At 36.7% G+C, this 15,437-nt stretch overlaps 2 protein-coding genes across 2 annotated transcripts; both read left to right on the top strand.

Moving 5' to 3' along the window:
* The first annotated feature begins 20 nt into the window (after positions 1-20).
* zcrb1 (zinc finger CCHC-type and RNA binding motif 1) lies at positions 21-2,391 on the top strand. The gene is made up of 8 exons (XM_042721985.1): positions 21-180; positions 291-389; positions 686-714; positions 820-931; positions 1,013-1,120; positions 1,274-1,383; positions 1,721-1,793; positions 1,899-2,391. Exons 2-8 carry the CDS (start codon positions 306-308, stop codon positions 2,037-2,039), a joined length of 657 nt encoding a protein of 218 aa, XP_042577919.1. The 5' UTR covers positions 21-180; positions 291-305; the 3' UTR covers positions 2,040-2,391.
* Positions 2,392-4,393: 2,002 nt separating this feature from the next.
* yaf2 (YY1 associated factor 2) lies at positions 4,394-15,383 on the top strand. The gene is made up of 3 exons (XM_042721980.1): positions 4,394-5,046; positions 12,249-12,377; positions 14,188-15,383. Exons 1-3 carry the CDS (start codon positions 4,886-4,888, stop codon positions 14,429-14,431), a joined length of 534 nt encoding a protein of 177 aa, XP_042577914.1. The 5' UTR covers positions 4,394-4,885; the 3' UTR covers positions 14,432-15,383.
* The last annotated feature ends 54 nt before the right edge of the window (positions 15,384-15,437 follow it).

The raw sequence follows: 15,437 nt of genomic DNA, 5'->3' as shown, positions 1-15,437 counted from the left end.
GACAGAGGGTGTTATGTTGTGACGGCGGCGTCACTTTATCTTCCGGGTCGCGCTGCGTTGATATTTTGAATCGGATTTACACGCTGATTAAACGTACATTTTAACAAGTTTAGACACGACAAATGCAGTTGTTGTCATTATGGTAAACATGCTTTAAATCAATAAGGTTCTGGCGATTAAGTAAGTCTGAAATGATCTTTTATTTACGTTTTCCGTAAGCTATTTTAGTATCACATTTTGCTTATGAGTCTTTACATGTTTTGAATAATATGCCATTTGTTCTTTTTCAGATATCAAAGACAAATATGAGTGGTGGATTAGCGCCCAGCAAAAGCACTGTTTATGTGTCTAACATCCCATTCTCATTGACAAACAGCGATTTGCACAAGGTACGTGTAACATTAGTTATATATGGGGGAGTGGGGTAAGCCACTTAAGTGAGAAGTTAAACTAATAAACAAAATACATTTCAAATTTGTTTCATATGTACATATCTTTTTTGACTTCTTACCCTGAAGCATCTGACACACTTTAAACGTAGATGGACTTTCTCTAAATATACGGTCACATGACAAATATTGTGCAAATACCTTAAAATAAGCGAGAAACACATCTTACAAATATTGTATATTACAAATTTACAAATGTTGTTAACTTGTATATATTTCTTGCAATTTCCCCCCAGTTATGCTCGAAATATGGCAAGGTAGTGAAGTAAGTATACTTTATTTTTGGGCTGCAATGGATAGATTCTGTTATACCACCATAATTCTATCAAAGTATAGCTTGGTCATAGTCAAAATATCAATATTTTCTGAAGGTTACTGTTGTTAAAGACAAGCAGACACGGATGAGTAAGGGAGTGGCGTTTGTGCTGTTCCTAGACAGAGAGTCTGCTCATAATTGCTCCCGATCGCTAAACAACAAACAGGTATGATAGTTTAACATGACATTAAGTTACAAAAAAGTACACGTGAGGCCAAAGTTTTTGATTGCTCTTGAACTCATTCAGTTGTTTGGGAGAACGGTGAAGGCCAGCATCGCCATCGATAATGGAAGAGCTACAGAATTCATCAGAAGGAGAAACTACTCAGACAAATCCAAATGTTATGAATGTGGGGTAAGTTTTCATTCATAATATGTGGGGTTATTCAGTGATAATATGTTGAAATGTGTTGGTGGTCATGTATAAAATCTTTTACACTGTGATATTGCTAATGTGCAGATGATATTGCTTATACGTTTTTGAGGTCATGTAATTTGTCTCCGCCAGGAAGAAGGGCACTTGAGTTACGCTTGTCCTAAAAATTTACTTGGAGAGAGAGAACCTCCACCTAAAAAAGAAAAGAAAAAGAAGAAAAAGGTGCAGCAGCCTGAGGAGCCGTAAGCAGTTTTTAATAGAATTAATAATAATTAACAAACTCTGTACTTATTTAATGCATTTAATGGAATACATCATCAAAAAAATTTAATTTGCTGAAAAGTTATTCACCTTCAGGCCATCCAAGATGTAGATTAGTTTGTTTCTTTATCTGAATTTTTTTTTTGAGAATTGTAGAATTACATCACTTGCTCACCAATGGATCCTCTGCAGTGAATGGGTGCCGTCAGAGTTTAAACTGCTAAAACAAATTTTCATTTTTTGGGTGAACTGTTCCTTTAATATGTATGAAATTGCAAATAATATAAGTGAATGCATATTCTGCTTTTGTTCTTTCAGAGAACCAGAGGACAGTGAGGAAGAAGGAGAGGATCCAGCACTGGACAGTTTAAGTCAGGCAATTGCTTTCCAGGTCAGTGAATATTATATACTGTACAGTTCAGTCATCACACATTAATATTCCTAGTAAAAAAAAAGGGTTCAAAGAGAAAAATAAATTTTTGCCTATCACCATCAGCAAGCACGCATTGAGGAGGAGGAGAAGAGAAGGAAGCAGGTCACAGAGGATGCGTCTCAAGCATCTACATCAGAGGACACCCACAAACCCAAGATCAAAAAGAGCGCCTACTTCAGTGACGAGGAGGAGCTCAGTGACTGACTCATACTTTTATGTGTTCGGAACACATCGCCTCTTCTCAACCACTCTTACCTATTAAGAAGGTTACATACTGATCTGAATTTCAAATTTTGTCAAACTATGTTGCGGAAAGTCAAAAAAAAACTCTGCTTACCTTCATCTGAGATGTTTGTTGTCATTTTATGCTCCTCATTCAGATAATTTCACCTCCAAATACCGGGTATGTAGTATTGGGATTTAAAGATCCTGCAGAAAAGTTCTATAAATGATTTTTTTTTTTAAATCTTGTAAATAAAGTGTAGTTTTGTGTATTTCACAGTTACATTCTTGTTATTGTTCCAGGAAGCATGGAAAATAAACTGTTTTAAAATAACTTCCTGTCACCTTTGTCATCAGTTCTCATTTTTTTTCACCCACTGATATAAGTTATGAAAGTTCAATATAAAAGAGTTTCCATTCTCAGTGAGAAAGACCTCAAAGAGTACAGCATATTTGAATTTTTTGTTTTTGTTGTTGCTTCATATTAGTAAATGTATGTGTGAAATTTATGCACATTTCTAGGATACAAATTAAAATTTGTAAAATAAGATTTTGGCCTGTCCCAAGTCAATATCTTGTTCTTCTTGACTGATATCTGATGATTAAAATCACACAACGATTGATCTATCGAACTGAATAGTAAAACCTGTGTGCATCAGTCAATCTCAACAGTTCAGCTCTGTTATACAAGTTATTATAAGAAGAAAAAAAAATCTAGCAAATATTCTTCTGGAAGTGGAAAAATGGGAAATATTTCCAACAGCAATATTTGGTCCCAGTTGTGTAACAGCTTAATGTAGGCTGAAATCGCAACCCTGTTAACCATTCTGTTTGTTTGTTTCTTTGTTTTGTATTGTTAGTTTATTTTAATTTTTGTTTGTTGTTAGAAAATAGCAAACAATCACACAAATCAAGATTTTAAGCTGCATTTAGACCCAAAGTTTGATAACATCACGGAAAATAAACAGAAAACAAACAGCTCATATAAAACGTTGACACAGACCATTTGCTGAAACAGAAAAAAAAACCTTTTAGAGTTAAGGCACTACCCTTTAAAAACATGGTTTTACTACAGTAAAAGTGTAGTAACCATGTTTTTTTTTTTGCGTATTGATTACCATTTGTATGACCACAGTTTTACTACAAATACCATGTTTAAACTATGATTGATTACCATTTGTATAATCACAGTTTTACTATAAATACCATGTTTAAACTATGATTACTGTAACAAAACGATGATTAATTTATATTCACTTAAGTTTAACTATAGTAACCATAGTTTCTTGGCTTTATTTGTGGTAAAAACCATAGTAAAATCTTCGTAAAGGTATGTTGTACCCTATTCGTTGAAAGTGCAATGAACGGATGTCTTTCATTTAAAGTGGCGCAGTTACCTCCCTCGTAGTGATGTGTCATGCGCAAAAGATGCGGCTCTGAGAGCCGATGCTTTGTAGTGAATCAGAAGAGCCGGCTCGCATCGAGTGAGAGCCGGCTCCCATTTTTTTTTTCCTTTCGCTGCTTACCTCAAGGCAGAACTTTGTTTTGATTGGTCAGCAATCGCATCGCGGCCAATTAGATGTGAGGATATGGGATCATACCATTATGTAAAAACAGAGAGGGGGGTGAAACAGGGCAGATAATCTTAGTGGCAACCTCCCGCTCTGTATCGTGAAGCCAATAAGGAAGTGACTAAAACTGTAATTCATTGACTGGCCGCTTGAGGCTGGCTGCAAAAGGGAGTCAATCCCATAGACACTCCATGTTAAAATGCCCAACTTTACAGCAGAAAAAACGTTTACATCCTGGTTCAAAAAATGATTTTTGGTCTATGGGTGACGTCACAGACACTACGTCCAAATTTTTATACTGTCTATGAGATAATTACAGAAAGAAGAAAGCTGAGGCATCTGATTTTTTTGAATGCCAATCTTCACTGAGGACATTACTGTTTGGTTCTAGTTCTGTTCTGTGGATTTATTTGCTGTTTTGTTGTTAATTTGTGCAATAAAATGTTTAATTAAAATATTAAACAAAACAAACAAAAGAATGGTTTTGTAACAAAATAAATGCACAAAATTAGGCAACTATAAGGATTCTCATAAAAACACTGCACATGAAAGGGTTTTCAACACACAAACCATTAATTTTTGCAAAGTTATGGTAAAATAAAAGCCTATAAAAAATCCTAAATTAAGAGCCGTTCAGGAGTCGAAAGAGCCGGCTCTTCTTTGGGAGCTGAGCCAAAAGAGCCGGCTCTCTGAAAAGAGCCGAACTTCCCATCACTACTCCCTCGCACTCGCTCTGCGTCCAGTCGATTTGTGGGGAAGCTGGAGCAGGAGCACGACTCTTCCATAACCCCACGACCCTACTTTTTGAGAAAATAAGTCGGCGGCGGATTGGTGGAGCCCGGTCACGTGACCACCGCTTGCGCTGGAGTTTCTACTACAGCTGGGAGGGAGCCGCTCGAGAGAGGAGGACAGAGCGCGAGAGGCGGCTGAGCCTGCGACGCTTCGCACAAAGTTTCTGCAGCATGGGAGACAAGAGGAGTCCGACGAGGTAAAAGCAAACAGAAAGAAACTCCCTCAGCCGCGGCTTCAAGACACCCGAGACCGCCTCAAGGCTTGAAACAGACCATTAGGCAGCGCGCGCCTGAATGAGAAAGACGCAACAGAGTGGCCACCATGGCGGACTGGCTGTTTCTATCGACCTAAAGTGTCATTTATTAAAAAACACAAACACTGCGTCGCTTGCGCAGGCGTCCGGCTGACTCTTTGCATGGATGGGATCAGATATGTGTGTCGAAGATATCTACAGTCCGAGATGTGATGTTCTCTCTGTTTGTTTTGCTTTTTGAAGGCCGAAAAAACGCGACGAAACGGCCCTCCTCCGACGACGGCTACTGGGACTGCAGCGTGTGTACGTTCAAGAACAGCGCCGAAGCGTTCAAATGCATGATGTGCGATGTCAGGAAGGGAACGTCAACGCGGTGAGTGTGCTGCTTCACATCTAGCGAGCTGCCTACCTAGACAGCATACTTGGGCTTCATTCGATACCCCAGAACGCTGTCTAGATAGCCAGATCCGTATGTTTTGAGACAGCCATTTGTCTTGTGTGTATTAATAATTACACAGTTAATACAGTGTTTATAACCTCAGGAACTAGTGTCACGTTACTGAACAGCTCTGTTTGTAAAACACCCATTATATCCTGATTAATGTGGGCTATTTCAGAAGTAATTGGGGTTTAATTTCAATCCATTTTGTAATTATAGTACATTAGCCAGGCATGACACAGCCTATAAGTAAACCACTGTGATGCCGTACATTTTTCTATTAGCAGTCTGAAACGATTTCAATAAATTGGCTTGTAAACCGTACATTCAGCATAATTCTAATGCTTAAGTCGTTCATATTTTCATCATCTTCATCATTTGCATATCAAATGCATTCAAATGAGCAATTTCTAATATCTTTAATCTGTTTTTATCTAAAAGCATTAGGGATGCACTTATACTACTAAAAATAACTACTCATGTCTATATTGGAGGTTAAATATTTGAACTTGGTATCAGTATCATTATTTAATGCTTTCAATTATGTTCAAGTGGTTGCTAAAGGCTAGTTTGAAAACATGTCAGTGGTTTGATTTTTATGTGTAAAATAAAGCATTTCTATGGAAAAGCTCAAATTCAGAACAAACATTTAAAGAATCAATGCTTGAAGACAAACTTTGCTAATGCGAAGCTGGAAAATAAGAATGTTTCTAAAGTTGTGGTGACATTTACTGCTGTTCGGCAAGTTTTCACCATCGAAATTGAGTCATATCAATAGGAATCAGCGCAATCTGGAATTTTGCATTGGTGTGAAAGATTTGCCCACACGCAGATTTCGCAACAGTTTCAAGTTGGTTATGCAAGTACTCCACGTTGACCAACAAAAAGCTGCTTGGTTTGGAAGTAATTTTTGTGTGCTGTGCTTTTTTTTTTTTCGCTACACTTTTGACAAGAGAGAATAAGGGGTCCTACACAATACGAGCATCTACTCTGCTTGTATCGGTCTCACCGATAGCGTCTATCCCGTGGCAGCGATCCATGAGAGAGCGCTAATGACCTCATCAGAGAAGACATTTAATGGGCTCATATTTTCTCATCTTCATCTCATCTGTCATAAAAAAATCCTGTTTTGGAACAGCCAGTTATTTCCCTTATGTCATTAAGATGAGATCAGGTCAGGAAGTAAAACATTCCTCATCTGCGTTTCAGAACATAAATGCACACTAAAAGCAGATGAAGATGATGATGACAGACCTCAGCTCTCAACAACAGCGGCAGATAACGATCATCTTTCTTTAGGGAGATTGTTTATAAAGGCTTAATTATCTTTCGAGTTTCAGCTCCCATTACCACCGCTGAATTAAAGTATTATTACAGCAGTTATTTAAAGCCACCTTATGTTCATTTTTGCTGCAAAAGTGCGTGTGAGATGGCGGTGGATTTTTATGTGGGGGTGGGGTGCTGTCACTCGTCCAGGCCACCACAGCAGCTGGCGTCCAGACGGCCTGAACTCATTTGCATTCAACGGCTTAATCAAGAATGCTGTCATCAGAAGAGGCATCATCACATCAGGATGCACACACACACACACACACACAAGGATTCCCATGCCCATAAATAAACCCATGATTGCACATCTGCCCTGTTATAATGCCTCTGAGATGGCCACAAATGATGGGGTTTAATGATGATGTCCTCTTGATTGTGTGATTCTCGCAGGTCATTCATTTATAAAGAAAGGAGAGCTTCTTGGCACGCAGCTTGTTCACTCTTCTTCTGCATTTGGCGAGCGGTTGTATGCGTAAATGCAAAGGAAATGCATTGGTGTTGATTGCTGCTTTCAGCTTCGTCGTCTTCCCGAGCATCCGTCAGATGTGAATGACAACCATGTGTTCGTTTAGATTGCGGTTGTGTGCAGCGGATAGCAAATTAATGTTTTATAAGGCAATGATTTAGCTGAGCCTGACTGATATGTGGTGAATGATACAAGGGTTAATTCAGAACATGTTTGTTGGGCATCTCATCATATATTTAATTTGTGTTAAAAGACATTGTTTTTAAGCAAAATGTAAAATAAATATATATAATTATTTGAACGTCGGTTAGATCCTGTGTTGTTTTGGACCCCATTGACTTGCATTGTAAGGACAAAACCAGGCAAAACAGTCTTCAAATAAATTATTTTGTGTTTCGCAGAAAGTCATACAGGTTTGGAACAGGAGAGTAAAAAATGTCAAAAGTTTTATATTGGGGTAAATTATCCCTTTAAATGACAATACTAGTTCCTAAGTCAATGTTGCTTTGACTCTGGCTGTATTTGCTCATTCGAAGAGAGATTTGTTTACCTAGTTGTTACTTTGCGCTGACAGACTGACATTTAATTGATGAAGCTGCAGAGCTTCTCGTTGAGCATTTCAGGCCATTCCCCCACTGACCTCTCAAACCTGCCGGCAAACCTCTAATTTCAGTGTACCGACACTTTTTGCCCCCCAGCGAAAGCTTCGCTCTGCAGGAGAGAGTATTATACCGTTCAGTTACCACAAATGGAGAGAATGTCCCCTCTAGACCAAGCAGTTTTTATTTTTTACTCAAGACCTCTCACGGTGACGGATTGGAAAAAGGAAGGCTGTATTATGTTTTGTTTCACATTGGAGCTCTATTTGACTTGACACTACGTTTGTGCTGTCACAACCAGTTTAAGGCTGTCGGTTATAAATTGTTGACATAACCTGTGCGCTCTATAGGGGTATCTCTAAAAGAACTGGACCCATCATCCTTCATGACTGTCAGTGTCTGTGAGGTGATGACAAATGGAGGATTTCGATTGCAAATGATTACCGAGCAAAGCATAAATCTAAATGTCATATTCTGCTGTCACAGTGATATTTTCTTTTTGCTTAACGATGCGATAAAACATGGTGGAGATGTGCAAAACCAACTAGTCAGTGGGTCTTAAAGAAGCACAGTGGGTCTTATATATATTAGGGCTCTCAGTCAATTTAAATTTATCTAATTAATTACACAGTCTTTCGATTAATTAGTCCAATCGAAAAATAAATTTGACTGTGAAAATGCCAACAAAAGATTATTTAAATCTATTTTTGTGTTAAATGAGAAAGTATCAAGTAGATATTACAAATTGTAGCTTTAGAAAGATATAGTTTATTTGATTCAGCATAAAATTAATTACACAAACATTTAGGCTGTAACGGCCTAACGTAAACTATGGAACATAAAAGAAGATAATTTGAAGAACATCTCAGTGTTTTTTGTTCATACAATGAAAGTCATTAGTAACTAAAACAGCTTTGTTACCAACAGTCTTCAAAATACCTTCTTTCATGTTTCACTAAAGAAAGTTTTGAAACGACATGAGGGTGAGTAAATGATGACAGATTTTTTTTTTTTTTCCGGTGAACTATATCTTTAATGTTTTTATTTTTGTTATTTTTTATTTTATTATTATTATTATTATTTTAATTAAATTATACTATAATAAACTAAATCTCCCAGCAGGTGGTGATAAATGCCTTTATGGTTCGTTCAAACAGCTAAATCATTCAGGAATTCAGTAAATGGCTCTCTTTATGAATGGGTCTTTGAATCATTGATTCACACGATTCGTTCAAAACGCGGATTCATTCAGAAACTAAACACCACTGTGTTGCTTGAAGATGCACAATTCTGCTATGGCTTTAAAGGTAATGTTCCCTGCAAAATTGAGCAAAGACACATAATATTGTGTTTAAAATATAACACAATATCAACTTCTTATTTACTGAACTGTTGTATAAATCACATTTAAACTTGTGATATTCGGGACAAACAACACTCGTGTGATATCGTTTATCATGTGATATAAATATGAGACAAAAACACCAATATCTTGCATTTTATGGCATAACTGCATTTAAGTAGTTGTTGCCCTGCATCATATTTGTCAACAGTCAACTATATGAAATGTAAGATGATGTACAGGGCTGGGGGCGGGGCCGGTGTTAACTGCAATTGAAATTTCTCAATTGTGCTATTTTTTCATAACTAATTAATTAATGCATTAAACTGACAGCCTTATATTTAATACATTTTTATATTTGTTTTTATCATAATAAAACTGCATAATATAGTAATAATTTATGCGTAATATTGACGTATTTCTAAAATGCATAATTTGTAGTTATATGCATTATTATATATAAATTATACCATGACTTTCACATGCTTATATAGTGTCGGTTATTAGATGACTTGTCAGTCACTTGCTACAGTGTGGCATTTGAAAGAGATGAGCAGCATGTGAAATCCTCTCTAATTGCGTGTGTGCAGAAACCCAGAGCGCTGCACTGCGAGTTCTCGTCTCTTTGCCCAAAAAGGCGAAACTAATGCAGTCTGAGGAAGCATTCCCAGCATGCCTCTGCCAAATAAACAAAGCCACATAAAACATCCACATTATTCAGTAATTACAAGAGCCTGTTGTCATTTATTAGAGAAATTTTGCATATAGTTTGCAAAAGCATGCAAAGGCGCATGCCTGTACCATCTCAAACGGGTTGACCTCATTTTAATTCAGACAGTTATGGGCCTTTGATGAAAAGAGAGAAAGCTGGATACCGAAGCGAGGGAGAAGCAATGTGGAACTGCAGTGTGGGATTTTGAAAAGCAGCTAAAGGAAATGCAGACACTTGGAAAGAACCGAAAACAGAGCATGGAGAGTTGGGATGGTGGGAGGCAGAGGGCCATCTGTCAAACAGGGGACTTGGCAGTGGAGCGAAGGAAGGAGCAGTATGGAGACTGCATGTTCACACAGTGTAGTGCATTAATCATGGTGTCCCCTCCCATCACTCAAGCCCATGAGTACACAAGTCTCCTCGGTACAGTCATTACGCCATTATACAAACATGCAGATATGAACACATCTGAGAGCCTCTTGGCTCAGAGGAGAGAACGCAGCCCTCGTGTCCTTCTGATTTAACACAGTAATGTTGGAAAATTTGTTTTGTTTGTGCACTTCTGCAAAAGAAGACACCTTTGTAGACACATTCGGTAACTGTTTGATGTAATAACTGACATTGATGTGAATTTATGATGAAATTCAATACGTTGGCTTTATTTAAAAAGAAAACTGAGTTTAAAAAATTAGGTAAGAGTCTAAGTTATAGTGTGAGAGACTTCAGTGACATTTTGCTAAGAATATGCAATATATATTGGTACCATATTCGTTATTAGAATTTATTTTTTTATTTCGATATTAAACATATATTGTATATTTGATTGCACATGCTAGTTTCTTCAATTTTTACATTAAACACTAATTTTATATCACTAATATTTTGCAAATCTTAAAATGAATATCCAATTTCATACTGTACATTATAATGTCGTGTTTCCTAAATTGATGTTATGGTCTGATTTAAATTATTTTAGTTTGTGTTTTACAGAATAGTATAAAACTGTATTAATCTGCAATTTGTAAGTTATTATTAATTAATTAGTTATTAGATTAGCAGTGCATCCCTTTATTGACTGAATTGGCTGATGCATCATAAAAATATAATTAAAACAAATTAAAACATTTTATTAAGAAAATGTAATTTTAAATTTAATTTAATATTGTCATTATTGCAAAATAAATCTAATATTAACTGGCTTACTTTGCCTTTTTGCATTACTGTAAAGGATAAATGTAAACTAATAGCAGGGATTACATAAAGCGTAGTTGCAACACGTATGCGTGAGATGGAAAGTGACTAATGGCTGAGTAATTTCACAAAATCTCTCTCTCCCTCATGACAAATGTTCAAAAATAAGCAGGACGTTAATGCCGATTTGCTCTGTCTGGCACGGAGGAAATACATCACAGAGTGATCGAAAGATTTTCTAACAGCGCTGAGTGTGAATGGTGTTAAGAGTCCACAGCAAGCAGCCAGGTCTTGACATGCAGCAGAGAGCAAGGCAGGCAGACAGCTAACAACAACTAATAATGGCCGTTTTCACTTGCCTTGGGCTCGGGATCAATGCTAATGACCGGTTCTTGGCTGCCATGCTTTAAGGCTCTAGATGTCCTAATTTCACAATGTGTAACTTCATTAGCTATTCCCAAAGCACCCGGGGGGTAATGGATGAAAGCGTAAACATTGCACCAGCGCACAGATACTGAGAAGCTGTTTTTAAAATCACTGTGTGTGTTGGCAAAGCAGACGACAGCGATGCTGGCCTTCAAACTGCTCTGTTGTGGACTGTTTTTGGTGTAACAGCTGTTGTTCTTGACATTAGAGCAACGGTCACGGTGCATCCCTGTCGACTTCACCCTGAGCTCTGATCTGAGATCATTATAGGTTTGTTCAGCTCATAGGCCTAGATATAATCTGTAATTGCCGCAGCTGTCAGGTTGTTAATTGGTGGTGCAACAACTGATGTGTTAAATGACAACAGCAAAACAGTATTCTACTAACAGACAACAGTAGGACAAGAAGGGCTGTTCTAGCAAATTTGATTGGGTATTTACATCCATAGGTTCAATCTGGATCTGATGTTTTAAATGGATTTTTAACATGATTTTATATTATGTATATATATTCTTTCCAGTTTTTATTGTCAGTCTAGTTTTTTAGGGCTGCCAAATATAATGTGTTAATTAGTATAATCGTGTTATTGCAGTCTATTTGCATTTTATTTCTATTTATTTGTGTACCATGTACCTAAAACTGAAATAATAATTGCCATAAACTAATTTTATTTAAGTTTTGGAATTACACATTTAGTTTAGTTTTTTCCCTCTGTTTTATTTATCAGTTAACTATTTTTTTTTTTTAATATTTAAATGTTGTTTAGACAGGGAAAGCTAGTATATTAGGGGATGTTAGCTTATATTAGGAAGTTAAATTACCAGTTTTTGTCTTCCTGCTATAGAAAGTAAAAAAGAGAAGAGTGAAATTGCGGCTTTTTCTCTACTGATGAGAAAACACATTCTTCTCAGATTACTCTGTGTAGGCAAGACTTCTCAACTGGCTTCAACACTTGCCTGTTTTAACCTGCTTTTTCCCATAGTCCTTTTCATCAGGCCCTGGTGAGCTTGAATCATGTCACCCTGATTTAAAATATCTCGCTTTCTCGCTTCTCTTTTTTTCCCCCCTTAGGAAACCTCGTCCTGTCACACAGCAGTTTGCTTCACCCACACAGCCCAAGAAAGAGAAAAAGGAAAAGACCGAGAAGGACAAGAACGAGAGAGAACTGACACTGAAAAAGAACAGCCACAAGAAAATGAGGTGAAATGTTGCTATATGGTCCCTGTGTTCATAAATTCACTGCGTAGTTCCTACTCCCCAAACAAATTAATTAATCTTCCGCAATGCACCGAGAATTATACTACGCTTTTTGTCCCCTTTTAGTGACAAAGCTCTTACAAATATTTGTAACCAATATTTATTACAAAGTTTGGGGTCAGTATTATTAATACTTTTGTTCAGCTAGGATGCATTAAATTGATCAAAAGTGAGAGTAAAGACATTTATAACGTTACAAAAGATTTCTGTTTCAAATAAAATTGTATTCTTTTGAACTTTCTATTCATCAAAATATCTTGAAAAAAAATTATCAGTTTCCACAAAAATATTAAGCAGCACAACCGTTTTAAACAATAATTATGATAAGAAAATTCCTTGAGCACCAAATGAGCAAATAGTAAACACCTTTTTTGAATGGTAATATTTTACAATATTACTGTTTTTACTGTATTTTTATATTGTACTGTTTTGTGTATTTTTACCAAACGTTATGTATTAGAGCCCGGCCGATATATCTCGTTTTGCCGGCTAATATTGGCCTGTCGCAGATATATCGGTATTGGTGAATATGCTGCCATTAGGAATTTTTTTCACAGAACATATAGACGTTTTTCTTGAGTAAATGTTGAGCGCCGCCATTACACACATAATATGCTCTTAAATGGTGTAAATACTTGGTTTGATGGTCACATAACTAATATATATATATATATATATATATATATATATATATATATATACACACACACACAGTGGTTGAATTGTAAAAATATTTCAGGGGGGATGGTGTGGTGGTCAGTTTTTTTTTCGGCGAGGGGGGGGTTATTTATAGTTCTAAAGTTATTTATAAATAGTGATGTGAAGTGTACTGTTAAGTGCACTGATGTCAGGCTCATTTTGAATAATAAAGTTTATTGTTAAATACCCTGCCTCCATTACATATTTTTGTCACATCATTATAAGTGTTTGATAACCACATTTGAGTTATCATTGCTAAAAATGTGTTTTATGAATATATATTCTGTTTATGTATATACTGTATTCTATATACAGTACCAGTCAAAAGTTTGGACACACGAATGGGAAGTGCATCCAAACTTTTTACTGGTACTAATATACACATAAAGAATATCGGCCGATATATCGATATCTGACTTTTTTTAATCCCTAATACCGGTAACGGCCAAAAAACCCATATTGGTCAGGCTCTATTATTTATATGTAGTATGTATATTATATATTCATATTCATTTAGTCCCTTTAGAGATGTTGGGTACAGAGTTTTGTTCAAATACACATTTCCATATGTTAAAAAGTCTTCAAATTAATGTTTCTGATGTTCTGATTCATCTCTCTGATCATTAGTTTGGTTCATTGCCTCCCTGATTTTTTTTTAATTACCTATGGAGAAAATGAATGAGAAAATACTAGCAAAGCCAAAGCCGCCAGGCTCACTTTCGTGCTCTATTATACTAGCAATTCAAGCCAATTTTATTTATATAACCAGCCAATTTATTTTATATAATACAGATTCAGTTTCAAAACAGCCTCACGGTAATAAACAGTTAAATTACAGTGTTAATGTTGCTAAATGCATCAATTATGAAACTATTTAAATTTCAGCTGTAAAGCAGCTCTACAGAAGCTCAGCTAAGTTTAGTTTGGAATCGACATTGTCAAGTTCATCAATTGTGAAATGCTATAGAGAAGCTCTGCAGAAGAAAATAGTGTCATTATTCAGCTCAAGTGATGTCAAGCATGTCTGATCTGTTCTTTGCTCACTATCCTACAGGCCCAGGTTAAAAAATGTGGACCGGAGCAGCGCACAACATCTGGAAGTGACAGTGGGAGATCTGACGGTTATCATAACAGACTTTAAGGAGAAAACTAAGCCCTCCTCCAGTTCGTCCTCCAGCGCAGCATCTGGAGACCACCACAGCCAGAGCGGATCCAACTCAGACAACACAGAGAAGGGGATCTCCAGATCCTCGTCCCCGCGAGGGGAGGGTTCCTCACTCAACGGGGAATCTCACTAAGAACGCGTGGATTACGAACGTTACTTCCAGTCTCCTGCACCTAATATATCCATTTTAAACGAACAGTCACAGGAGCGTGCTTATGTATGCCAAGACTTACCGAGACGCAGACTTAACCCAGCAATATAAGCCATCTCTCACTACTACCACAGTTATAAGATCAGAAGCATAGGATCTCACCACAATACACTCATCCAGGTTTGTTACAATGCCCAGTAGGTCAGCTTGAGATAAACTGTAGAATTTGTAAGCAATTTTGATGATTGAATTTTGACAATTTAATTCCTATAGCACGTGGTAGTATTATGAATCAGATAAGTGTTGTTGTCTGTTTGAATTTGGACATTGACACCCATTCTCGTTCTCTTCATTATCGTCATATAATTACATAAACCCTTATTTTTTAAAACCACAATCTGTAATTTCTGCAACAGCACCCATTAAGTCTTGACAGTTAGCCCTGGGGCTTATAAACATTCAACTGGAACATTGTTGTGAGCGTATTTGCTTCTACATTAAGGACGTGTCAGTTGCAAATTGTAACTTTAATATACTTTCAATGCATTACATGATGGGCGTCAAGCCATCTATGAATAACCTGTGACCCAAACAGGACTTCCTTTCTCAACTGTTTGTTGCACCTGTTGGTACTTTTTGTATGGTTTTATGAGACGCAGAAATTAATTGTCTAATTTGTTCTTGTTCATGTTGTTTTATTTGAAACTTGTCATAGATTGCATCACTTGTGCGGCTAGTTCTACCAGCGCTGTTTTTTTGTGTTAGATTGTCTTGATATAATTCTGTTAATTCCACAACAAACATAACATTTATGACTAAAAATGACAAATGTATTTGTAAGATGTTGAATTCATCCCCTCCTTTATGATGAACGGTGGTATATAAATATATTGCTGTAGAAGAAATATCTCTTAATAAAATGTAAGATTTAGAATCCCATTGTCAAGTAAAACTTTTTCAGTTTCAGTCCATATTCAAAGCGAATGAA

This window comes from Cyprinus carpio, chromosome B4, assembly GCF_018340385.1.
Source record: "Cyprinus carpio isolate SPL01 chromosome B4, ASM1834038v1, whole genome shotgun sequence".
NCBI lineage: Eukaryota > Metazoa > Chordata > Actinopteri > Cypriniformes > Cyprinidae > Cyprinus > Cyprinus carpio.
Note: the sequence above shows the minus strand (reverse complement) of the source record. Positions and strands in the feature narration are given on the sequence as shown.

Coding starts and splice junctions, on each gene's coding strand:
- zcrb1 (XM_042721985.1), top strand. CDS start 306: ATGAGTGGTGGATTAGCGCCCAGCAAAAGCACTGTTTATGTGTCTAAC. Junction 1,121..1,273: donor CCAAATGTTATGAATGTGGG/GTAAGTTTTCAT, acceptor TGTCTCCGCCAG/GAAGAAGGGCACTTGAGTTA. Junction 1,384..1,720: donor GTGCAGCAGCCTGAGGAGCC/GTAAGCAGTTTT, acceptor TTGTTCTTTCAG/AGAACCAGAGGACAGTGAGG.
- yaf2 (XM_042721980.1), top strand. CDS start 4,886: ATGTTCTCTCTGTTTGTTTTGCTTTTTGAAGGCCGAAAAAACGCGACG. Junction 5,047..12,248: donor AGGAAGGGAACGTCAACGCG/GTGAGTGTGCTG, acceptor TTCCCCCCTTAG/GAAACCTCGTCCTGTCACAC. Junction 12,378..14,187: donor AACAGCCACAAGAAAATGAG/GTGAAATGTTGC, acceptor ACTATCCTACAG/GCCCAGGTTAAAAAATGTGG.